Genomic DNA, 27,455 nt, shown 5'->3' on the forward strand with positions numbered 1-27,455 from the left:
TTAGATGTGAATTTAAACATAAAAAACACAATCCTCGTTTCCGTACAAAGTTCTTTCTAGCAGTAACATCCAAATTCTTAAATTTAACGCATTTATATAACGCATGAAGTCCGTTACATTTCGAACATTTAGTATTACTAAATTTAGAATTCTGTAATGTTTTAGAACTAACATTACTACTTTTATCAACAACTTTAGCTTCCGCTTCTTTAGTTATGATAATTTCGAGAGAAGAACACCTTAAATTTAAAAATTCAAAAAATGATTCCAATGTAGGAAAATCATCTTCCGCTGTTTTCTGTGCCCATAACTTTCGAGTTTCTGAATCTACCTTTTGAAGCAACATAAATATTAACCATGGATCCCTAGAAGTTGCTTCATCACCAAGAGCTTTTAAACCTCTGATAACTTCATCGGAAGTATCAGCTAATTGCCGTAAATTAACATTATCAACCTGTGAAATACATTTTTGATCCATAAATGTTTTAATTAACGATAGTACGATTTGTTTCTTTTTATCGTACCTAGCGAGCAGTTTTGCCCATGCTTCTTCATAAGAATTATTTGATAACGGAATATGTTTAATTATAGAAGCTGGTTCATCAGCAAGTGATCCGATTAAATACTGAAATTTCTGTATATTCGATAAAGAAGTATTATGCACTGTTGCAACAAACAAATCTTTAAAATTCATCCAGTCATTAAAGTTACCCGAAAAAATAGGAATATTCAACTTAGGTAACTTAAAGTTACTAATATTAGAATTTCCTGTAACATTTGGCAAATTAGCCACATTTAATACATCTAATAAATTTTGATACTGCAGTTTCAAACCAAAATACTTCGATTCAAAATCTTCAATTTCTGACTGTTCTTCTGGTAATTGGGCATCAAATTTATCAAAATCTGAATAAATCCTTTCTAAGCGCTCCAGATGCAAAATTACTTCATTTTTAAATAAATCGGAAGAAATAGTATTCTGAAGCCTTGTGAAGGCCGCTTTTGCCCTACCACGCAATCTAATGACAGTAGCTTGATCCATAATAAGTAATCGAAGTATTCAAGTTCAAAATCAAAATCAATACAAAATAGATATAAAACTTTAAGAATCAAATTTAGATGTAAATCGAACTAAAAAATCACTTATCTGTACTTGAACTGCTGACGAATTCCACCTGAATCTCGCCGCCGTGCCTCCAGAATGATGTCTACGTACCTCGTGTTAGAATGGCGCCGACATGGATGACGCAGTTTCGACTTTGATTATACTTAATAAATTCAGTCACTCTCGGTCTATTTCAACCAAACTGAATACATTTAATAATAAAACATTCCCACGTAAACATTTAGTAATAATTCAGGAGTACAGATAAGCATAAAATAAGAATTACAACCGTTACAGGCCAGCTACGCTTTTAGCGACCGAATCCTACGAACGACAAATCTCAAAAGCATGGTGCCAACGCTGGGCAACGAAAAGGTAGAAATTAATTCGACAGGCGTGGAAGTGAACAGTTACCGTCGGTACCCATTGCAGTTCCATTGTTTACCTAATTATAAGCGCTATTGTGGCAGCTTGATCAAGGGGAAAAAACAATTTAAGTTGCCATGGAAATCGCAGACGGCTTTTGTTTTTAAGATTTTGGATTCTAAAAGTTTGGGAGAATAGAGATAAAATGTGTTGTAAGCGTTTTCAAAATGAAAGCAAATAAAGTGTTCTTAAAATACAGTCCACTGAAATTCTTGTAACAAGTGTCTATGTAATCATCAACATTTGGTCCGTCGAGCCGGAGTGGAACCAGCGACGTATAGATAATTATGAGATGTGAAAATTCAACCTTCGTTTTTGTGATATTATACGACGATGCGTACCAAAAAGTGAACCTTTCCTGAAGATGTTTTTCTGAATTAGTAACCAGTAATGAAGTAGCTGCCTGAGGTTTTCTGGTCATTTACCTTCATTTGTGCTATTATTTTCCATTGAATTAAGAGTTAGTGGTGTTGAGTTTTGCAATTGAATTTTGTTTTCAAAATGTTTAAAAGCGCGAGTAAAGTTGATTTGCAGCTTGCTGCTACAGATTTAGGAGAGAGAGTAACGTATAAAATGACCTTGCGACTATTTTTTGCACTGGCATCAATGTCCAAATTTATTATATAATTTACAATTGGGAGGAATTAAAGAACCTAATAAGCTGTCAGTCGCAGATGAGAATTTAATTAAATAATCTGAGGATAATTTAAGGTAGAATAGAAGCAGATAGAAGATGCGAGATTTGTTTGTTATAGGGAACCAAGCCATCTGATTTATTGAACAACTACTGTCGATCTAAAGAAATGCTTGAGAAATTAAAAAAATAACTTCGAAAATAACAAATGGTTGGCAAATGACTGTTAGTTAAAGATTAACACTGTAAAATAATTATTGAAGAATGTTATATAAATGTAGAAAAGTATTTCCTGCGACACAAAGCAGTCATATACTAAAATTTGTGAGATTTTCACAAGCTGTAGCTCGAAAATCAAACTAAGCCTTTCTTGATTATTTATTGCTTAATTGTTTGGTGACAGGCCCAAATTTAAATCTAAATGTACTAAACATAAATTAAAACTACAGGAAATTCAAAATCGCCTTTAAAGCTTCCATAGAAAAGCAGTTTTGATTACTGGAACAAATTTTTATGTTTATCAGAAAATGCAAATGAAGATTACAAAATAAAGTGCATGACAAGTTTGCAATATGATTGTCATCAGTACGAAATCATCTGCCATTTATTTTTATTTAGTAAAGTCAAAAGTATAGGGGGTAACGAATTTGTTGAAATTTTCAACCCTTCACAGAACGTAGATGATTTATGTTGTGAAAGAAATACTGTTAAAGAGGATTTTAAGCTGTTTTTATAAGATGTGTTAATATTAAACGGTGCAGGTATGAATTTGCGGAAAATAAAAATTAATTCTGAGAAACTGATGTGATTGTAGGTGCACAATGAACTTAAGGAATATACTAGCATTTCTGATTATTAGTTGAAAAAGATTAAAGAAGAATCCAGTGATGATAAATTTTCTTTAAAATATAACAGGCTTGATGAAGAGTTTAAAGAATTTGAATATGTTCAAAACTCGCCGAAATTTCATACCTCCTTCATTACTCAGTATGGACTATAAATGGCATCTCGTTAATTTTGTCAGTCATACTGCGGCAGCACGCCGTTCCCGCGAAGTTCTTAAACTAAGAGTAGTTAGCAGTCAAAGGGTTAAGATGCATCATGGAAACTTAGAAGAATGATATCGGTTGGTAGCCCCCAACCAATCTCTGTCACGCAGACGTTTGACCTCATGGGGGTTTAAATTTGCTTTAGTCGGTTACTGTTTGGGAGCTACACCTGTTCGATCTTTAATGAAGTTTCTGGTGCTCCCAACACTTTTACCTGTACCTGTCGTTTGGGATGATGAATTGCCAAATGACCTTGAAATCAGGTGGATTAACTTGTGTTCTGAAATTAGATGAAGGCTATTTCTATTCCATGAAGTTTAATTCTGAATTATGGGCATTAAAATTCAAAAATGGATGCAGTTATATTTTGCGAAACATTTCTTTTAGCTTATGATTATGTTGCACATTGTCCTTACATAAATGATAAGGGCGATATTTCTATGTCATTTTTTTGTGTCAAAAAGCAGAGTAACTTCTTTGAGAAAGTTGAGCTTGCCATGACTGGAATTATAAACAGTGGTCCTAAGAACTAAAATAGGAAAGTATCTAGACGAGGTTTTTAAGGATCTATTTGCTAAGTCAGACTCGTTAACTGTTATGCATTGGAGAAAGAGTTATTCGAAACAATGGGAACAGTTTGTTGGTAATACAGTGGGTGAAGTAATGGAAAAATCAGATCACAAGTCTTGGAATCCTTGTTAGCGGAAAGGATAATCTTACTGGTTTAGTCAGCAGAAGTTTATTAGCTCAATGTTTGTTAGAAGATGAACATTAGCGTTGGTCCGTATTGGCTAAAAGGTAAGACGAGTTTTTGCCTAAACATTCAATGAAGGATATTGCGTCAGAAGTCATAGCGATAGAGAGAAAAAGAACTGTCATGCATAGTATTGTTATTAAGAGTTATAACAGGTACAGTTAGATGATTACTTTTCTTGAATAAAGGTTTTACGTACTACTGCTTGATGTCTTAGAATTATTGCAAATATCAGATAGTATTCAAAGATGTGACAAGTCTAATTTTCTTCAAATAAGAGAGTTAACTCTATCTCATTCTTTGATAATCAAGCAAATGCAAGAGTTTAACAAAGAAATCGATCATTTGATAAACAAAATCGACTTCGCGAGCTAAACTCAACTTATTGCATCAATTGTTAGATTCAATAAGCATTCTCAGAGTTAGAGGGAGACTAAGAAACGTTAGCATACCACAGAATGTAAAACATACAAATATTCTTCCTAAATCACTTTGTAAATGCTACGTTACAGTTGAACGTGAAGAATCTTTAGAACTGATAAGCGAATAATCGCTTGAGTTCGTGTGACAAGAAACAACAAGATGGAAGGGTAAATTACCCTTTATTATTCAAATAAGATTTAACAGAACTCCGTCTTGGAGTGTACAATAAAAGCCGACACTTGGGCTTGAACTTAAGAGACTAAGAATTAAACTAACCCTAATCTAAACTAAAAGAGATATAGCCGAAGCTATCAAGATTCTAACCGAGTTGGCCCCTTAACGCTAACTGACTGCGAAGCTATCAAGGGCCTAAGTACGGCCGAGCGTAATAATAGCTTACGAGAGATAAGCCTAAAAAGGTGGACGCGTGCAGACAGAATACCTGGTAACTCTCCCTCTAATAAGGCCGAAGAACTTCGCAGTTTAAATACCGCTTCTCCTCATTAGTATGTATTCAGATGTGATTCTAAAACTACGTTCTGGCTGGCAGTAGTAAGTTGAAGTTAAGAATTTGACAGGAAAGAAGTTTAACTCAAAATTTAACTGTTAATAAAATTAACATAATCCTTACAACATCAACATTCTTACAACATCAACATCCTTACAACATCAGGTACGGAACTGGGAAACTGAAGACTGCAGTTGGTGAACTCAAAAAACTTGTTAAAATATGTATGGTACAAAATAAAGTTAAATACAATCCTGAGCTTTAATTTGATGTTAAATGACATCTATTATTTAAAGACTTAAAGTTTTGATGTAGTTATAATAAGTATATATAATTAATTGTTTATATCGTTTGTAGATATTTTAGAAAAGTATTATTACTCACTTTAGAAACATAATTCTACTTATTTGATGCATTGCATAATCTACATTAGTTTTGTTTACTGCCATCTGTATTAGTTTTAATTATAATATTCTGTATAACTTTTAAGTAACTATTTGTAATCATTTGATTTAATTAATAACAGATAATTTGATATCTGAATGATCATCCACGAGGAGTAAGTTGAGATCTTTCGTAGAGAGCACTGTAAACTGAGTGCGGAAAAAATTTCAGCAAGTAAGAACTGAGTGAGAGATGGAAAATAGAAGCAGTGGAGTGCGGTACGATAGACACAGCGCTAAACTGACGTAGGAAGAAACGCACAAAGCACATTATAAATTATAAGCATTGGAAATCATCAAGAAATCTGCGACCAATTCTGAATGAAACTCACTTTTTCCTTTTGGCCGAAACTTGCACTTTACTTTTGATGAGGCGATTACATGCCTAGTCTACAGCTTCTTCTTCCCAAACTAAGCTCCTGCTATTAAAATCGACGTTAAACTCCTACAACTCTATAATAAAGCGCTCAAAGGTATTATGGACACATCATACTTCATTTATGCAATGAATTTGAAGCAAACTAAGGGCTTTTTTTTTTGGCTGCAATAAGGAAGATTTTTGGTTGCTATGAGAAGGAAAAAAAAACTAAATGCATAGAGTGATGTCTTCAGTTATGACTTCATCATACTTAATTAAGTCTTTTGCCACTCAACAATAGATGTGAATTATGCTTTTCTGTAAAGTGTGACATTTAAGTTTTACTAAAAATGTTATTTAATTTACATCTTTTCTTTCTGCCTTATAGGGTTTATGTTTATTTTAACTGAAATTTATTTTAAGTTTAAACTATCTTTCCTGTCAAGCCTTACTTTTCCCTGAAACTGCCAATGCCAGAGTATGTAAATTTTTAGTAGAACGCGCAAGGATTCAAATTATCAGCGGAAGTATTCTGAGTTAAATAGAAAGGAAACGAGTTCGAAGTGTGCTTTTCTTACTTCACGAGCGCGGAGGTAGTTAGTCAGAAATTGAAGAACCACGCGTTTCGGCCTGTGTGCTTGCCTAGGCAAATTGTTATCTTTCAACGTAATATTCAGAATTTGCTGAAGTATCAGCGGTATTGTAAAACGCGGTGAGGTTAGTTACGTTTAGAGAGTCTCGTAGTTAGAGACTTGTTAGTATCTCTTTTAGTTTCTTATTTTTATTTTACCGCCGGGTCGGCGTAGTTTGTGAGCGTCAAGAGTACGCATTTGTAATTTCTAAAGTTGAATAAAAAGGGACTTAAACCCTTCGCAAGACTCTGTCTAATTTCCAGTTTCAGCAGTCACCACTTTGTTGCGTGCAGGTTGGAGGCGCGCAACTCTACAGCCTCATTTCGTCACAAGCTGTCATCATTCTAGAATTTATGTAAAGCAGGTTTACTGTAATGTTAGAAGAATTACGAATAATTATGTGTTAGAGTTTTGACCTTATAGCCCCGTCTGTCTTGTTGTGTAAAGTTTTGTTCTTTATTGGCGACTCCGACACTGATCTTGAATTACTTAGTGTAGTGAAATTTTTACTAAAAACTCACAATAGGATATCTGTAACTAATTTCATTTTAAGTGAACTAGATGACTTTATTTGGAACCCAAGATGGGTGTTATAAAAGATGTTTATAATGCAAATATAGTATGTAACAAGTTATTTTTTTGTCTTTATTACGTATTTACATCATTATTTACTAAATTCTTTCTGACTGTCTTATGTGCTAGGCATTTTCTTCCTCTTTATTAAATATAAAACTTTACCAACTTTTTTCTGTCTTTAGTATGCCGAAAATCTTTATAAGCAGCTCTTGTTTATATGTGATATTTCATTAAAGATTTGCTAACAGGTTTATATTGATTCTTTCCTTTGCGTCATTTTCATTAAGTAGTAGAATATGAAAAAGTAACAAGAGTGGAGCATACATGAATCGGATGACAAACAAATATGTAGAGGCAAAAATGTTTACTTCCTTGTGCGAAGTAAGAATTGTAATCGTGAAAGGTTTCTGGTATCATATTTGAACGAAAATATCCCTTTTGATCGCTATCGAATGCAATTTAGGGATGCTGTTTCGTGGTAAGGGCAGAATAAAGGACTCTTTTCCCCAAAACGGATTCCAAAATGGGTTCAGAAGAGACTTTTTTTCGGGGCGTCTGTACGTAAGTGTACATACGTACGTATGTATTTCGCATAAAACGAGTAGAATCAGAACATTGAAATTTAGTTTATAGGACTGCTATAACATGTAGTTGTGCATTTTCTTTTTTTTTTTTTTTTTTGGCTACATTCGGCAGCAGCAGAAGTATATATATATATTAATATAAATTACATATATATATATATATATATAATTTATTTACTAAAGAAATATTGATTATATTATCTCCTAAGATTAATTTTTTGTTTTTGCAAAGACTGCATTATATTTCTTATATTTCGTAATTTTCTAATGTTTATTTCAATTACTTTGAGTTCTATTTCATAATGCCAATTTCCAATGTTTAATTTTTTACAAATAGTTTTGAATTAAAATGCATAAACATGAGTGTCGGGGTACAATTACTCAAGTAATTTATCAATTTTACTGCATAAATTGCTTTTCACTCAAAATTGAATTAGCGAAAATGCTTATTCAGAATGAGTTCTTTAGTGCTGTGCATTGGTTCTTGATCCCTTCAATTCACGGAAATATTTGGCGTAACTTAAATTGCCAGTTTGGCATCGCCAAACTTTTTTCCGTAGAATCTGTAATTTTAATTGCAAAACTTTTTTTTAAAAATGTATTAACTGTATTTAGTGTTTTATGTTTTTCTATATTTTTCAATTTTTAATGAAGATAGTTTAGGGTTTTATATATTTGTGCCTTGCCGCGAACTGAGAACTGAATTAACTGAATGAGAATCTTTCATGAAATTCGAGGAAATAAGTTTAAATGAAGTGCAGCAAAAAGTGAGTATAATTTAATAGGCTGTACAAGATAGTCATGTGATGTCATTTATTTTGATTTATGTAGACAAGCAGAGCTATGGAGCAAGGGGAGAACAAGCGGTTTACCATAAACACTTGTACTATATAACTCATTTTTAGATTTCATTAATGAGTACGTCCAAGGAAAAAGATAATTATTAATTGCATATGTAAATTGTGTGTTATCATCTAAAGCAGGGGTCCTCAATCTTTGTCTCTCTGAGAGCACATTCTAGAATGTCTGTTGGACGGCGGGCACCATTTACTTTTTCAAATTGAATTATAGTTGAATAGAGTTAATAACACATCCATATAAAAAAAAGAGCTCGTTCGCATTTGTCTTTGTGCTAGTATCTGTGTTGGACGCAATTTCTATTTCATTAAAAGTGAGAAAAGTTTCATGAAGAATTGATTGAAAACTAAAACATTTTTATTGTGATCGCACAGCACACGTTTAACGTCGGGCACAAGTTAAATGATCGGCGGGTGCCATGGTGCCCGCAAGCATAGGGTTCAGAACCCCTGATTTAAAGTATTCAGGGTGGAAAGAAAATCGAGAATATTAAAGTAGGCTGGTGCTGCAGAAAAAACTTGTTATTAACACACGGCACCCAAAAATGAAAATTAAGTATTCTAAAATTTCTGCTCTTTATACTCGAGATGGTGCATATGAATATTACACAGGTTGGGAAACAGTGGGTTACCTAGGTAAGGTCTTTTGTTTGTTGGTAAAATTTTCCATCCAAAAGGAAACTCGCTTGATCGACACACGTCTTTATTAGGCATACTAGTTAACGAGTTTCTATTCTTACATAAAGAAAGTTCCTTAATTATCTTTTATGACTATTCAAACGGAGTAGGATTACTTTACCGGAATTCTGGGAAAGATTTTGAGTGAGCAAAACATTCATATTATATTTTGAAATATATATCAATATTATTCTAGCAGTAGTCATAAAAAGCGCTATAGCGATGTGTTTTGTCGTAATTATCCAAACAACTCTAAAACAAAGAAACACTGTGTTACAATTATCCAACCAACTCTCAGATTGCGAAAGAACTTTAAGACATCAGCAAAGTGTAAATATTAGATCTGTATTGATTTTTTCTTCCTTGTACGAAGTGAAAAGGAAGTATTGTAATCGCGAAAAGTTCCAGGCAGCATATTTCAACGAAAATATCCATTTTGACCGCTATCGAATGTAATTTAACGACGTCTTTGCGTGATATCTGTACGTAAGGACAGAAAAAAAGACTCGTTTCCTCCAAAAAAATTATAAAACTGTTTTAAAATAAATTCTGAAGAGAATTTTTCGTGGCGTCTGTACGAACGTATGCATACGTTCATACGTACGTATGTCGCATAACTCAAAAACGAGTAGCCTCAGAACGTTGAAATTTTGTATATAGAACTGCTATAGTATGTAGATGTGCACCTCGTATTTTGGTTGCAATCGGCCGCACCAAATGTTTATAAATATATTTCTTTATATGTCCACTCTGTTACCCGGCTCAGTGATCTCAGTTTCTTTACTCGTATATGTTTGTAAATTGTACATTTTTTGCTTTAGAAATGATTGAATTATGTTGTTTTTATCTTCCGGTTAAGGTTTTTATGCCTTTAGTAAATCTGTATGCAATATTTTTAGAATTATCAACAATTTTAAAGTTGTTTAAGTGCCGCTAAGCCTTTTTTTTTTATAGCGGCCATTGATTGTTTACACTTGAAACAGCAGACTAGTGGATTTGTTGCCAATCTAGAGAAACTTAGCTTCGCAACAACAAAGATAACGCCTTCATTTATTTTTGCCAATTAAATCATGCTTAATCCTTTCTGGAATTTTTTCGAGAAAATAAGTGTTTAAGATTTACTTCGTAATTTTTAATCTAGATATTTTGAGGTTTTATGTATTTTTGCCTTCTCGCGGAGTGAGAACTGAATTAATTGAATGAGAAATACTCAATCGTCTGTGAAAAACTGTTTCTTTTTTGTTTTGTTTGCTTAATTACTTTTATACATCATTCTAGCTTTATTATAGTATTTGAATAGAACATGTGGTAACGATTAGATAGTTCTATTCTTTAAATCATATAAATTTGTGCATTATGAGTTATAATATGAACGAAATATAATACTGTTAAGCGAATCTAGCGCCAGAGTGTCGCTATGGTAAACAAATACTAGAGTGAATTTTAAAGAATGCATTTATTCTATTGTGGTTTATGCGCTGTCGACGAAGAAGATTTAATTCAATCCAATAAGTTTAAATGAAATGCAAGAAAAAATGCGTATAATTTAATATTCCGTACAAGGAAGTCATGTCATGTCACATCAGATTTTTTTAGTTAATGAAGGAGAGCATTTTCAGTGCTGCTAAGAAATTTCATTTTAAATTACATATTTTTGCTCATATTATTTTGATTCATGATTTTATATGCTTTACAGTTTATTTACATTAAAACTTTTATGTTTTAAATAACATTATTACAAATTAGTTTACAACTGTCAGGTAAATTAAATACAACTTGCCTAACTTTAGAAGAAGTAAATAGCAATTTGGCGCAAGAACATTTACTTTTAGTCAGTTTTAAGCATACCTGTGCTTATTTGTATTTCATGGAGTAGAGGTTTATGATAAAACTTTTCTATTATTTGATGATCTATCTGAATTTTCAGAAAGGTTAAACAAGGAAAATAGTGAAAATATAAAGTGACTCTTTTTGCGCTGCTGACTTCCATTAAATTTATTATTGTTGAAAGGAAGGAGAAAGAACTTCACCAAAGTAATCGTTTGATACATTGGGCAAAAAGTATTATTCTGTTATCTAAAAAAGAATAGAAGGAATTTATTTGGTTATTACATTTGGACTTAAATAATGGAAATTTATACGTATGAAAAAGTCACTTATATGCAAATGTAAAAGAGTGTGTAAAGGAAACTGAGGTGGAAATGTTGGTGATGGTATCTATTGTTTAATAGTAACTCTCTTCAAGAAAGTTACGTTGTCATGTGTGTCTGTCTTTCTTCAGCCATACTTTATCGTCTATAAATCATCAGAAATGCACTTAACTATCTTTCAGTTGACGTGCAGTCAACAGCTTTAAGAAGTATAACAGCTATAGACCGCAAAACCGAGAAATAATGATGGAACTTTATACGAGATGGCGCTACTGAGAAAGCGAAGAATATTCAAAACGGCGGGAGTAAATATCGTCTGCTAGTCGCATCTCGGCGCGAGAGCAGTTAGCTACAACAGGTTGCTTCTGCTGGGTTCGAAGAGATTGGCGTCAATTAAAGTTAATCCCCTATGTTTGCTTTCATTTTATAATCAAAATTTTTGAAGTTCTCAGTGATATTTAATTTCTAGTGGCTTTCATTTATATCGGATTAATACTATATTCAAGTAAGCAAAAGAAATAAATATCTTCATAGTTATTTGTTCAAAAGCATTAAAAAACATAGCGCGTAAGAAGAATTTAAACTACTATATTTGATCGTTTTAATTTATTTCAAACGAATTTAAAGCTACACTAAAACATAGCCTGGAATTTTTAATAAACTTTTGTAAAAGATTGATCGAATCGGACTGGACTACTTACAATCATATGATAAAATATTTGCATTAGAATATCATCACTGTATACTTGGTGAACTTATTTTTTCTTATTTTTTTTAAGCAGAAGATAAATTATTGCATTTGACACTATCCTCTAGTTTTATAATTAATTGGTGTACTTGAGAACTTACACGTAAAAGGGTCAAAGCAATATTGGCCCCAGAGTTTTAATATTCAAACTTGGTCTTGAAGTTTCGATTTAATGAAAGAAGGATATGCGGAAGAAAGTTGAAAAATTTATTCTATTTATAGTAATTAGGCTGTGATACGAAAATAAAATTAAAGTTATTATAGAGTAAGATGCTCATCAAAAAGTCATTAGAAATGAGCCATTCTGTGGAAGACTTATATTAGTTTATTCCAAAATACTGGAAATTTAGAAATGGGTGAATTAAAGTTTAGAATGTTTAAAATTTTAAGCCCCCTTTTTTCTCTCTGAAATTTATGTCATTGCTTAATAAAGCTAAAAAATATTGTTCTGAAAAATTTCGAAATTTTACGAGTTCTGAAAAATAGAATAAGAATATGCTCCGAAAAAGACTCATCACTGTTCTCGCATTAATTACTGTAATGCGTTCTTTTGGTATTGGCCAAGATATGGACAGCGTTCCGATACGTTTAGCAGTTCTTGCTCCAGGAGACGAATCCCAACCATTTGCTTTGCATAAAGTTGTGCCCGCTGTCCGGTACGCTGTACAAACATTAGTTCGTCAAGGTGGGCGGCCTATGGAGGTACTGCATAGAGATACACAGTGTTCCTCCACGTATGGCCCCTTGGCTGCATTCTCTTTATACAATTCGGGCTTAGCTGATGTCCTTCTAGGGCCACTGTGTCCTTACGTTTTAGCACCAATTGCCAGATATTCAGCTGTTTGGGAATTACCTGTCCTCACGGCAGCGGGTCAAAATGACAATTTCGATTTCAAAGAACCTCATTATCGTTTGCTGACTCGAATGAACGGATCATATTCTCAGATAGGGCTAATCTTCCTCCAGGTGCTTAAGAAGTTTAATTGGAACATCGTGGCTCTCATTTTCCACAACTTCGATGACAGAACTATTGGAAACTCCAACTGCTATTTCACCCTCGGGGCAGTTTATACTGCCTTAGGCAGAAAATCCTACTACAAAGATTTTGATGAAACTAATCCTAATGTGGATTACAAAGCAATGTTGATAGAAGTTTCACAGAAAGCTAGGGGTAAGTCTTTTTTTTCAAGTAATATTTATATTTGAAATTTGTGTTTTTGATAAATTAATCTCAGTACTAATGTACTGACTGTCTAGACGAGTTTTTAGAGTATTAGTTTTATATACTTCGATCATGTGCATGCTGTGTTAATTATTGCTGACATCTCGGATTTATTCAAAATGCAGTACAACTTCAATATCCGGATTAGTTCGGACTACTGCCTATTCAGGTATTCGAAAAACATGAATAACTAACTGTGTTTTCTTTCTTCTTATATATGTTATATATGTTTACTGTAATGCCAATGAGGAATTTTATTTTTATTTATTTTATTTTATTTCTACAGACGTGATTATATGGAAAGTTATAAGCATTTTTTAGTTACTGAAATTAAAGTTCGCCTTTTTTAACATAATTCAGCTTTGCATTTTTTAAAAAATTTGCTTAAGAGACCAGTGAAAAGCAACTTTCTATAATTATTTGGTGCATGACGGGCCAAAGTTTCCTTGCGTGGAGAAGTAATCAAAAGAACATAATTTCTGGATTATGTATTTCTTTAAAAAAGGAAACATAGGGCTGAGAAGGGGTTTATGAAATAAACAAAGTGCAATAGTTCTGTACATAAAACATATTTGCTTTTACATGAATGTTTAGAGGGTATGTATTTATCGGACACTGTAAGCCAACTAGACTTCTTATTAGCCCAGAAGGGCTATAAATCTCGAAACGGCATTTTGCATTGAATCACTTAAATGAGATGTATCACTTTTCACATTGTTGCCACCAGATATTATCGCCTTGTATTATATTTAAAGAAACTCAAACAATGAGGAATCTGCATGATTGTATGTATGTTTCTCGCTCTGTGAAAACCAACGGTACCTAGTGCCATCAACTTTTGAATAACATAGTCATGCCCACCTGGAAGGCCGAATTTATATTTTGTTTTATTGTCTGTTTCATATTATGTAAAACTTTAATGAATTTTTATTAAAAATCTCAACAATTTCAAAGCGAGCAGTGGCAATACTACGGAATAAAACATTTTTTTTTATCTCAAGCGAACGAGACTGTCTATCGGAAATTCTAAAGTTACGCTGTTTTTAAACATTTTTAACCCAAGAGAAGATTAGCCCAAATGCTCTCGAAACGTGCATGTGTCTGTAAATGAAAAAACACCAGTTTGGGGATAATATAAAATCTGAAAGTAAAACAATTTAATAGCTATTGAAATATGCACAATACTGTATTATATTTAGAAATTGTTAAAATCAACATCAAATTTTAATCAAACATTTGTACTTAATACAAAGAGAGAAACAACTCATTTGGATTAATGGAAGTAAGTATATCTAAATTCCAGATAATTGGAGTTACGCTGCGCTACTGAAAATAAATATATTTATAGTAAGAGCGGAGATGTTTAGCGGAAAAATTTGAGACTACGATAAAGACTCCAATATTATTCGTCAAATGGATATTGTGAAATTCTGATGAAAGCCTGAACGCTTTTCATAATATGTCGTTTTAAGTTTAGAAGGTATAAAAATAATATTAATGAAAAACTGGAAAAAAAACTTAATTCGTTTTTGAATAAATGAGGAGAAAACGATTAGATTTTTCTGTTTATATTTAGTTTTGACTATTCTTTGATTCACAAAACATTAAAAAAGCCTACGTTTTATACGTATGAGATAAAAATATGCATGTTTAAGACAAGAACTAACGATCCTTCAATACAAATTTTCCGTCTTAGGTGGAGTATCTTCCTATGGTATTATATGAAAGCTTCTAAAATATTGTATTCTAAATAAAAAAACGATTGAATTTTGATCACAGAAGATTGCTGCTGGGAAAAAAAACCGAAGTAGATATTATCTCTTTCTTTTGACAGCGAAAAAATTTAGCATAGTTCTTTACATATTTTTAGCGCTGTCTTTAACGCTACCGAAATTAATCGCCTTAAAAAATTTTGATTTTTAAAGAAGTTACAGCTAAGTTACTTCGCAGTTAAGTTACTTTTACATAGAAAACTGTATTGACCATTCAAATAGTGATATGAGAAATATTTCTGTTACTGCGTAGTCAGAGACTGTAAGTACGTTTTCCCTGTCATAGATGCTATTTAACGTGATCCAGTTTCTTGGACTAACAGATCGCGGTTACTAGAACATAACACTGTATCGTGCAAATTACTTTTTTATGGGGTAGAAAACTACATTAAAAAAATGAAACATGTTTCTCCTGTTAGACAACTTGCAGTCCTTTGGATGTATGGAGCAGGGAAGGATGCAGTTTTTATAACGCGAGCAGTTCATTTGATATTTGTTCATTTCAAAAGACCTTTTTTTGTTATTCTATTTACAGTATTTTTACGTTCTGCCAAAGAACAAGTGGGCTTTCTTTCAGATTAATTCAGCGCAGCTAATTTAATCTTCATGTAAAAATATTCGCAATTAAAAGGGGACTATGTTTCTTTTAAATAAAGCGCAAAGAAGTCTATGGTTCATCAGGCTAGCGCTGGTGGATCAAATATAGAAAATGCTTTCTTTAAAAGTATATTAATTAAAAAACAAATTTTTTTCGTTATTAATGCAGTAAAAATAATTTTCAGTTGCATATATTATTTGTATATTTTCTTGCTGTGTAATTAGGGTATGTCATAGTTGTTCCGAAGGCAATTCTCCAGTATCTATAGCTCAAACATTGTAATTTAATTTACCGGGGAAATCCATCTTTCTCAATTTCAATGGAAATCTGTCTACTTTGTTTACAAATCCCAGCTTAAAACTAATTCCTGCGTTACTTATTAGCTACTAATGTATTCATGATTATTAAATAAGGAATATTAGATAATGATTTAACAAATTCAAATGACGTTATTTTAATCTTACGAAGCCAGATTAACAAATAATGCACGAAATGAAGAAAAAAGGTTGTATAGAAGTTTCTTTTGACAGAAGTAATGACAAGATGATACTCAAATTTTTGCAATAATTCTAGTACATCCTTTATTACAGCTTTCTCTGCATTCATAATGTGCTTTCTGAAATCATCAAAGATTGAGCACAAAGGCAATATAAACCTATTGTTTACTATATTCCAAACGAGTAACGTCACGTGGCTCACGATCCGATGATTTAGGAGACAAACTTTGGAACACAAAGTCATCACATTAATTACACATTATTCAGCACTGGAAGAGTACTTCGTTAAGAAGTATGGCGTTTTACCCGAACATTTTGGTAGCATATTGAAACTCGAAGATTTTTTCTTTTTTCTTTTTTTTTTTAAATATGTATTTTATGTAAAACGAATATGTATTTTATGTGCGTGTGGAGTTACACTAATGTGAAACTGGGTCAATAATTTTGAATAAACTTGTATTTTGATTCTCAAATTTTTTCAACTTTGAAGTTTTATACTTATGATATTTCACTTTCATATATGCCAACATTGTTATTGCATTGGAGAGCTTTAAAAACGTTTTAAACCAAATATTTTTGGCTACATGACTTACACTTCCAGTTTACTCTTGTTAGATCAAATAAAAATGTTTTCATTAAAGTTAAAAGAAAGCAAACACATCATAATAATAAAGTATTATATCTTAGAAGTAATAAAAATCTTAGCCTTACGTATAAATATAACATAACTATCAATGTACTGAACAGAAGCGAAACAAAGTCAAACATAAAATTGGCCAAGCAACAACCTTGTGTTTTAGCCAAGACTGTATCGGTTTTAGCCAAGACTGTATCGGTTTTAGCCAAGACTGTATCGGTTTTAGCCAAGACTGTATCGGTTTTAGCCAAGACTGTATCGGTTTTAGCCAAGACTGTATCGGTTTTAGCCAAGACTGTATCGGTTTCGAGGGTCCGTCCACATTAGGAGCGAAGAAATCTGTAACGAAACTCCAACTCCAACTTCCTCTGTATGCCACGATTAACCTGCAAAGAATGCAGGTTGTTTTCCGGCTATCTCAGTTAGATGCTTCGAAGGAAAGCCACGGTTGTATTTATATCCAACAGGAGTAAAGATAACGAGAAGATAGCTCCATCTATTGGAAGTAATAATAACGCAAATTGAAAAATTAAGTTAATAGAGTTCGAAAAGCGTTAGAAAGGACTGGATTAGAATTAAAGTCATTAACTAAACAAGGTAAATCTTTATGAATGTGAAAAGTTTCAAGAAAATTCAATTCACCAATGCAATAATCTTTTTGGATAATATTTGTAGACCCAAAGTCAAAATTTTGATCAAGTTTCCAACTACGATTAGCTATCGAAGACTTGCTAATTTCGGCTTTTAGGACACAAGACTCCTCAAATCATCGAGGTAATTGAAAAAAACTTTTAAATTCTGTAAAATTTCAGAAACTCAGAAGGATACAATCTGCCACTTAATTACTCATAACGTGAATTTTAATAACAAAATCGTTTGTTTCGAATCATTACCAAAATAAAAGGAAGGGTTTACGAGAAATTTATTCTTATCCTAACATTATAATTTCCAAAGCTGGTAAGGGCGGACAAATCGTTGTTATGGACAAACACTTAAACAAACAAATGCTTATGGACTAACAGTTGTTATTAACCGAGGCATTTTCTCCCGTGGTCATTCGTTAAGCTTTTCAAAAAATTTCATCTTGTCATCAAAGAAGACATTTCGCTGTTATACATACATAACATTAATAACCTTGTCCTGTTCCCATTTCATCCTTCTGTCAGTTATAAAATTGCATGGACTCTCTAGAATTTCATTTTCCAAGTCATTTTCTCGCCTGTCAATAAAATCAAGGTTCGATTTTTTAAGATTCCATTTCTGACTTTAATTTCTGAGACATTTACAGCATATTTCGTCAGTGTGGTTTGAGATATATCGGTAAAACTAAAAAAACATTAAAATTTTGTATAAAGGAACACGAATATTGTATTCAAAAAGATGAAATTAACAAGTCATCTATAGCTAATCATAGTTGGAAATTTAATTGTAATTTTGACTTTGGGTCTCCAAATATTATTCAAAAAGATTCTTCTTTTAGTAAACTGGATTTTCATGAAGCTTTTACATTCACAAATATTTATCTTGTTTAGTTAATGACTTTAATTGTTGTTTGACTTATTTAGTTAATAATTTGACTAGATTGGAATCTAGTCCTCTCTAAATGCTTTTAGAATTCTATAAGTATTAAATTAATTTTTCAATTTTCGTTACTATTCTTCCGGCAGACGGCGGTGCTTTCTCGTCGCTTTACTCCAGTTGGATATAAATACAAATATGGCTTTCTTTTCGTTCTACATTTATTTCTCCTAGTGAAAAGGGCCTATATCTGTTTGCCTTCGAAATCAATAGTCTTTACTAAAATCTACGCCAAGCGCAAGATTGTTACTTTACTAATTTTATACAAATGCACTGATTAAATTTTAAATAGAAGCATAACTTGAATAAAAGATGTGAAGGACGCGTCGAGGTACTAGATGTTTGATGAGCAAGAATACTTCAGGATTTCTCCACAATTGTTTTGAATACCTTTGCGAATTAATCAACTGATGCGTCGTTTTAATATTCTTGTATTTTTTTTCTTACTGGCAAATAGTAACGAAAATTATCTTCAAGCCACAATACTAATTGGCACTGCTAAAGTTGATGAAGAGTATTCATAACTTATCGTGCTCTTATATAATCTTATGTAATAAATAATACAATAAACGAAATATAAATTTTCATTATAATATATATATATGTAAGATAAAAAATATGAAAGCAAACTTCTAAATTTAATTCACTATAACCTCTTTTATTTTCTATTTCATTTGGGAACTTCATCTATCTGTCCTAAAAATAGCGCTCAAGTCTAAACTGCGTCATACAAATTAATCATGCGATTTTACGTAACCCTTAAAGCAGATGCCTCTTAACCAATCATCAGATTGTAAACCAAAACTAAAAACTGAAACTTTTGACTCCCTCCCTTCTTTTTCTATGACCTGATGCGTCCCTTTTGCTTGTGCTTTCCTCTTGGTCAGACGTCTTTCTGCAATCATGTGTGTGCTGCTACTTTCGCTTCCATGGTAATATAAAAATTGTAAATGTTCTTTAATAGGACGAGTAGATAATTTCTTTCTGTTCTTTAATAGGCCAAGTGATTTGTGTCCACAAAATGAGAATTTAAATTAAAGAAAAAAGAATTTAATCCAACTCGACTGCTTCTTCTTCAAAATGGACGGATGCTCTAACATCAAGTATTTATGCAATATTTCTACGCGTCTACGTCTCTTAGTCAGTGTTCGCATTACGTCAGTGTTCTAATTTCAATGCCTCCAAAAGTGTTCTGTCATTACATTCTTCGGCCAGTTCTAATTATGAAAAATTCTACACCAGTTTGTTAAGCTATGATCACAGTGAATTATAGGAAAAGTCCTGTTTCACCGAAACTTTTAATGCAAGTTTGTACCGCATTCACAATCAAATCATTCATGTCGTGTCATCGAACCACAGTTTCATTACACACACACACACATATATATATATGTATATTAAGAAATATATGAATAGAGGCTTAAAAAAGAATGAAACAGAATATTTAGCAGCGTTCCAATTATCCGGTATTTTTTTATATGATATGTCAGTAAAATTATGAAAATGTTTTCTGTTTGTCACTGGCATGCCCTAATTTCAGCTAAACGGAGAAACACTAAAAAGTAATAACCAGAATTATTATTTTTTCTAAATAACTATCTCAACTCACTTAGAGTATATTTATGATTTCCTTTTTAACGTCTATCGCAATATATTTTTCTATTTTACTCTTATTATGCATTTTTTTAATTATCATCGTAAGGAATCTATTTTTATCTTCTAATGAAGTAGTTTTACTACAGACATGAAAAGACAAAATTACGAACTGAATTTAATGTAATAACTACTATCCTTTTTCATTGCGCTGAGTTCGAAATAAAATACTGCTTTTTGCTAAATGTGTATTAATAACTGATTTTCGACATTTCTGCTTCATATTATATTCGCAGTTATCCCACATCAATTCAGTCGCATTTATGTCGAGTATTCAGGAATTGATTTTACCATTTCAAAATTTTTCTTCGGAGAAATCGTAATATGCAAGTTATAAACCTGTACGACAGAAATTTGAGCTTGTCAAAATTTAGGAAGTGAAAATTGGATTCACTTCCCAAGTTCTAACAAGCTGTAAAAGCTTTTTGAATGCAAATTTATTGGACAAAATAAATGAATCATGAAAAGTAGATTTAAGTTCACTTTAGGGCTTTCTATCGGACACACTAGCCTTGAGACACGCTAACCTTCCTAAGCTAAAGAGTTTCAAAAGCGTTAGCGAGATATAAATATATAATTCCAGAAATCTTTCGTGGAATTTTCTTTTCCTTTCTAAGGATAATTCCTTTACAGCATTCTTTTATATATCAAATTATTGTAAGCAGCGCCCACATGAAAGGGATCATAGAACCTATCATTTTTCTATGGTCTTGGCAAAATCTCATTGTACATAACGTGACGTCAAATTAATTAAAAAAATTTATTAAGTAGAAAGTAGAAAAGAAAATTGTGCTTTCTGTATGGTAGTTGTAATATCCAAAATTAAGCAAAGAAGTAACCATAGGTTTTGTATAAAACTTTATAGATTCAAGGGCGATCACATATTGTTCTTTCTTCTGAAGCAAAAAGAAGGATGTGCTCCAAATCGGCCTGAAATCGACAGAGTTTTATTCCAAATCTGTTGAACCAATCAATCTAAAGCTGCGTTTTTGCTTTAATTTTTAATTTTAAGGGTTTCTTTTCCAGTTAGTTGTAGGATCTTTTCACATGAGCGTCTGTTGTTAGAAGATACTTCATTATGAGATATTTTTTCTTCTTTCACTAAATGTTTATGCAGATATCTCCAAAGTATCGTAGAATAACTGTCTCCGAGCTGCTTTCATTGCGCACCTTTATATGAGGTCACTCTGAAATTTTTTAGATGCGGCGCGGCTAAATCGTACAAGTCTAAACTTACCAAGTATTCAAAAGTATTCAAGGAGTATTCAAAATAATTCCCTCCGCATCAATGTATTTTTGTATGTGCTTTCCAAAGATTAAGTTTTACAAGGCTTTCATTTCTTGGAATCGATAAAAAATATGCTTTTATAGCTCATCAATATCATCTTCGGAATGAAAGTAACAGCTACGTAAATTTTGTTTTAGATTAAAAAATAGCCAAAAGTCTCACATAACAAGATCAGGGCAATGAATGTTCTATGACTTTAATGCGTTTTTGGTCAAGAAATTCAACTGTCAATCTTTCTAAATGTGAAAATGCATTCCCATGGTGTAATATAAATCCACTAATTTTCCCTTCTTAAAGAATTTCTGGAAGACAGTGCTGAACCGATTAGTTGTAACTGTCTTCTGTCCATCTTAACATAGTGAGTTTTGACCAGTCTTGTACTTCTGAAGAAAATGGCATACATTACTCTTTTCTTTGCTCTTTTTCTTTTCACTATTCTTCATTTCGGATCATTTTCAAAGATCCATACTTTATTTTCTTGATCTGTTGGAATGTCAAATAAAGATAGGTACGTTTCGTCACCAATTTTTATTTTAAAAAGAACGCGGTATCCAAGATCCTTAAGCAGTTTTAGGGTTTCGTTAGAGATCTTGAAACACTCCGCGTTTGGGTGTTTTGCTAATTTACGAAGGACCTACCGACAAATTTTTTATATGCAGTTCTGCAAGAATAATTTTATATATAACTGCAGATCGAATGTTAAGTTACTTCTGTATCGTTCAGGTTGTACAGTGATTATCATTGATTAACATTTTTCATGGCTGACAGATTTTCTGTCCACACTACAACTGACAAAATTCGTCATCCAGAAGAGAATTTCGACTATTACGAAATTCTGTAAACCATCTGAATACAATGGCACGAGATGGAGTTTCATTTCCGTATGCTAGCTGTAAACATTGAAGAATTTCTTCTTAATTTAGTTTAACTTTAAAATCATAAAAAAGTATACTGCTATAATGCTGTTGCGTTGTCTGCGTTTTCCTTTAATTTAAACTTTATTCTACTATAAATAAACTGCAATTACAACTACAAATCATAATATGCGGGAGTAAAAGTGTTCAAATTTACATGTATTTTTATGCATGAATTATCAGTACAGTCATTTGAAGATAATGTTAAAATTACATGTTAACAATAATCCAATATATATGTATGTATGCATATATTAATAATATAATTCAGGTTCCAGGTATACGAAAATATTAATTATATTAGATAAGATAATTAAAGATAACATAAAGCAAAAATATATTCTTAATGTGTGCAAGGTTTTGTTAATTCAGAATAACTAACCGGTTATTTCATGATATGGTGAGCCATTGATTTGGTTTCATGTCAATTCATTTCTGCGTATAGCTTTAATTGATGCTCTGGAAAAAAAGATGTGTGATGTGTAACTTCTTTGTGCGGCCTTTAAATTATACAAATTTTTTTGCAGTACTTCATTTAATCTTATTTCCTCGAATTATTCTAATTTAATAAACCGATCCCTCAAGCCAAGTTGAAAATGATATATTAAATTGCAAATTTTGAAATTAAATATTCAGGTAAATTTTTGTCGTACGGGAGTCAGATTTCTTGAAAATGTTTTTTTTTTTATAACGAGCGTAAAACATTCCCAAATATAAGTATAGAAACTGGCAGGACCGTATTAAAAGTTACATTTCGTTATTTTCCGAAAAAAATTTTAAAAATTTGAAAATGCCAAATCATGAATATTTTCAATATTTAAAACACGTCTGTAATTAGAAGTATATAACTAAGACCAGCGATTGCGAAAATAAAGGCCGGGTAAGGACGCTTAAGCCGGGTATGGGGTTGGTTATATGTATGTTTGGTACAGCCGACTAGAATTCAAAAGAGAGATGCACCACTAGAATGTTATAGCAGTCTTATATATAAAATTTCAACGTTCTACGGTTGATCGTTTTTGAGTTATACGAGATACATACGCACATATATACAGAATATGTGCGTATTCTGTATATATGTGCGATCAATACAAGAATTGTCAAATATGTACGTAAGTACAGATGTCATGGAAAGAAGACCCTTTTTAAATGCGTTTTAAATCCATTTTACAATCCGTTTGGGAAAAAAGATTGTTTTAATCTATTTGCATGCACATGCGTCTCCACACACACACATACATCAAAAAATCGTCCAAATGGATTGGGAAAGGTCAAAATGGATATTTCCACTGAAATACGATGCCTGAAATTTTTCGCAATTAAAATTTGTTCTTTGTGCAATGAAGTAAGAACTACCTCTTAAAAGCACTACCATTATTGCAAAATTTAATTTTTATTTAAAATTTTAACAATCAAACTTTGTAGAGATTTCATTCGAAATTTGGATTCCAGTTTCTTCTTATTTTTTTAAGCACTGATCTATAAGTATTAAAATATTATTTGTTTGGGCAATATTCTTTAATATTAAATTCATTTTACTTTTATGGAATACGTATTTATATACTGTTTCGTGCATTCCAGTAGTGAATTTAGATTTAAATGTTAAATCTGCTGATGTTGAAAAATTTTATTTAAACCTTCTTATGCAGAAAAATTTCTGAGTTGCATTCTTTCGTTCATTTTCTTATTTTTTAAAACACATCATTCACTTTCAAGTATGTAGATTTGTGTAGGACAAAAAGAGTAAAATAAGGCTGAAATTCATCTAGTGCTAGTTTTTAACACATCTAGTGTTACCTCTGGCATTAGTGCAAAATTTATGTGCCTTCTTAATTTGTTACGGTACAAATTGAAATTTAAACCAAGCCGATCAATACAAGAATTGTCAAATATTTTCAGTAAGTAAGATTTAAATTAACTTTCCGAGCTTAGTTTGATGACAGCTGTAAACTAGCGATTAACCCTCGGGCTATGAGCTTTTGAGATTTTTTTTTATTGTAATCATATGCTTGCTTCTCCGCATGTTTGTAAATTATTTATATCTGTAAGTAACATACGTTTTAAGTTGCAATTATTTTGTGCCTGATGCAGTTGATAGATTATTAGTTTATTAATAAATTATAGGTGAATATAACTTTTATTTTAATTTATTAGAGCACGCCGAAGTACACATTCCTTACACACTTTGTTTTTTATTGCTTTACAAGTCACCGACCAAATGAACTTAACTACCCAACTACATTTTTCTGTCTGAACCAATGTACATCACATGTTTATTTGAGAGGACTCGTTTGCAGTTATATTTGTAAGCCTTTGTTGTACTTTGTTTCGAACGAAGAATTTTAAAATATACTTCAAAACTTTCATCCTATATCCGATGGCTAAATCTTAGTTTATATCTTATATCTGTAATGGTTACGTTTTGTCAGTAGTGCAACTTAAAAAGAAATTCTTAAAATGGCTTAAAAGATATATATTTTAAAATCTGCTCTTTGTTTACTTAAATTAAATTCCTTGTAATATTCCAAGTTTCAGAACCATATAAGGGAAACACTGCAAAACTGTACGCTTTCCCAAAATCGCACTGGTAACTCTTTCGAATGTACTTTTTGGTTTTCTTTATTTTATCATTTATATCAACTTGCAAATCTCTTTGTCATTGAAATTAATGAAAGTCATGTTTTAATGTTCTGTATATTTTTTTATTATTTTTTATACGTAGAAATATTTCCTTTATTTATTTCTTTTCCAATTAAGTTGAGCGTTTTTGCTTATTTTTTCAAAAAAATGGTTTCTTTAATTTTTAAACCCGCGGTTTGTGCAAAAAAGTTTTGACTCATGCAGTTTTAATTCGATACTTTCTAATGCTGATGAAATCAGTGCAATATCCTCCATAAATTCGAAGCTTTTCAATTTATTTACAAAGATTCATTGTCAAAAAGCTTATATTTCTTCTGCTTTAACTAATAAATTAATTTAGTTTAATTTAATTAGGTTTTACATCCTCGTTTGATATGCTTATATTTGGGAAATTCTGTGATTTGTCCACCTATAAGACATCCTTGCTATTACGGTGCGCAGGATATCGTCTGTCAAAGTACTGTGAGATATTTGTTCTTTTTATTTTATTTTATTTTTTTGCCTATTGTAATGATGTCACTCTCAGAATCAAATAAGAAGAGAAAAGTAGACCTCGAATGTCGTGCTTTTAAAACAGAACGGAGTGCCAATTATTATGTCGTAGCATTAAATGACGAAGTTTTACGTTTAATATGCATTGAAATAATAGATATACAAAATGCGTAATACAATTATACTTATCATTACGAAACTAAGCACGCGACACGATATTTAAACTTCACAGAAAATGGACGATCCTTAAGATTGGAAAGTTTAGAACAGATTGCATCATCACAGTGCAATTTATTTCCAGAAAATACAAATCATAATGAAGCAGTAACTAAAGGCAGCTCACGAAGAGCTCATTTATTAGCCACGAAAGGAAAACCATTTACCGATGGTGAATTAATTAAATAATGTTTGTTTGTGGCGCTTGAAGAAATGTGCCCAGAAAAAAGAGATATGTTTTTATATGGTATGTCAAACTATCCTATATTATATGTTTCTATATGTTATGTAAACAGATATAGCGGTCTTTCGGTTATCAGGTTCAATGTTCCTTCTAACCTTCTTCGGGAACATACAAGGACCTGACTAGGAACAGAGAGCTTACTAAAGCTATGTTCACTAATTGTAGTAAGTAGACAGGATACAGACGAAGGGTATACAAAACCCTTTATTTTTCTCTATATACAATGACTTCCGTACTTCGGAATACACTGACCCTCCACTCGGGGTCTAACGTAAAAAAGTATAAAAATAAAACTAAACTCTAATTTAACTTTAGAATAATACACGTGGAAGATTGGCCTTATAATAACAGGAAGCGTATGTAGCACAGAGACTGTGAACACTACAATACGTTTAATTTATCAAGAGGATTAAAACCTCTGGCCTGGAAGGCGAACAGCAACTGCGTAACTTCTAAGGTAAGCGGCCTGCGTTGACTTACTGCTTCCTCTCTCCTTCGCTTGGCAAAAGGCCACACTTAAATACTTGGCGTTCGCCAGACAAACTTTGCATAAAATCCTTAACGCTTATAATTCTGGCCGGAAGTAGAAAATAAGAAGTGATAGTAAAGATTTAAAATAAAATAAACGTTAGTAAAACTTAAGATCCTTACACGGTGAGAAAAACTGTTAGAAGTCTCGGGGACATCGGGAGCTACATCAAGAGTCAATTAAAAGACAAGGCAAAACGTTTCAGATGGTCTTTCGTTCGTTGGTTCTTGATGAGTCATTAGATATTATTGATACCACCCAAATGCTCATCTTTTTTAAAGGTATTAATGCTGAATTTGAGGTGACTGAAGAATTAGCTTTTTCGAATAGTTTGCGAGAAATAGCTACTGGTGAAGCTATCTTCAAAGAAGTGGAGAAAATGCTAACACAGTACAATTTTCAGTAGCATCAGTTAAAATGTGTTACAACTAACGGTGGAAAAATATGAGTGGAACGGGAAAAGGATTAGGTAGACAAATTTTTAAATCTTGTGGGAGTAAAAACTCTGGTAATTCACTGTATTATTCACCAGCAAGTTTTTGTAGGAAACACTTCAGTCTGTCATGTGTTATTGAACCAGTTGTATCACTAGTAAACTTCGTTTGCTGTCGACTTAACTCTCACCAGCTTCTTGAATTTTTATTTGAGATCAGAAATGAATATTCTTACTTGCCTTATTATACAGCTGTTGGATGGCAGTGGGGAAGTTTGGGGGACATTTTTCGAACTGAGAAATGTCACAGATATTTTTTTTAAATGAGAAAAATTTCTCACAACCATTATTATCGAACAGCGAATGGCTATATATGGAAATTAGCATTGCCTCAGACGTCGAGAGATATCTCAAGGAATTCAATTTAAAGTTATAGGGAAAGTAGTACTTATATGCGAAATGTATTCTACCGTAAAGGCATATCGCCGAAAATTAGCATTGTTTGAAACTCAAATAACATTAAGAAAGTCTGACCATTTTTCATGCTGTAAAAAATTTTAAATATTAGCAAAATACACATTTTCAAAAACATTCACACAGGATATATATTCTGAACTTATATGACAGTTACGACACCGTTTCATGGATCTTGATGCAAATGCAAAATATACTTCCATGTTTCAAAATCCATTTGACGGTATAATTGAAGAGCTTCCATCAGCCTTTCAACTGGAAGTGACTGATTAGCAAAATGATGATATGTTAAAACGATGTTTAAAGAAAAGATTTGCAAAATGTTGTTTACCCAATTTTAAAA

General features: G+C 32.1%; 1 protein-coding gene across 1 annotated transcript; it reads left to right on the forward strand.

Annotated features, from left to right (window-relative positions):
• The first annotated feature begins 11,517 nt into the window (after window positions 1-11,517).
• On the forward strand, window positions 11,518-26,611 carry LOC118195971 (atrial natriuretic peptide receptor 3-like). Its single transcript, XM_035367324.2, has 2 exons — window positions 11,518-13,096; window positions 26,487-26,611. The coding sequence occupies exons 1-2, from the start codon at window positions 12,421-12,423 to the stop codon at window positions 26,609-26,611; spliced, it is 801 nt and encodes a 266-aa protein (XP_035223215.1). The 5' UTR covers window positions 11,518-12,420.
• The last annotated feature ends 844 nt before the right edge of the window (window positions 26,612-27,455 follow it).

Source organism: Stegodyphus dumicola, chromosome 5, assembly GCF_044657685.1.
Source record: "Stegodyphus dumicola isolate Sdum_Otavi_A_Nest chromosome 5, ASM4465768v1".
Lineage (NCBI taxonomy): Eukaryota > Metazoa > Arthropoda > Arachnida > Araneae > Eresidae > Stegodyphus > Stegodyphus dumicola.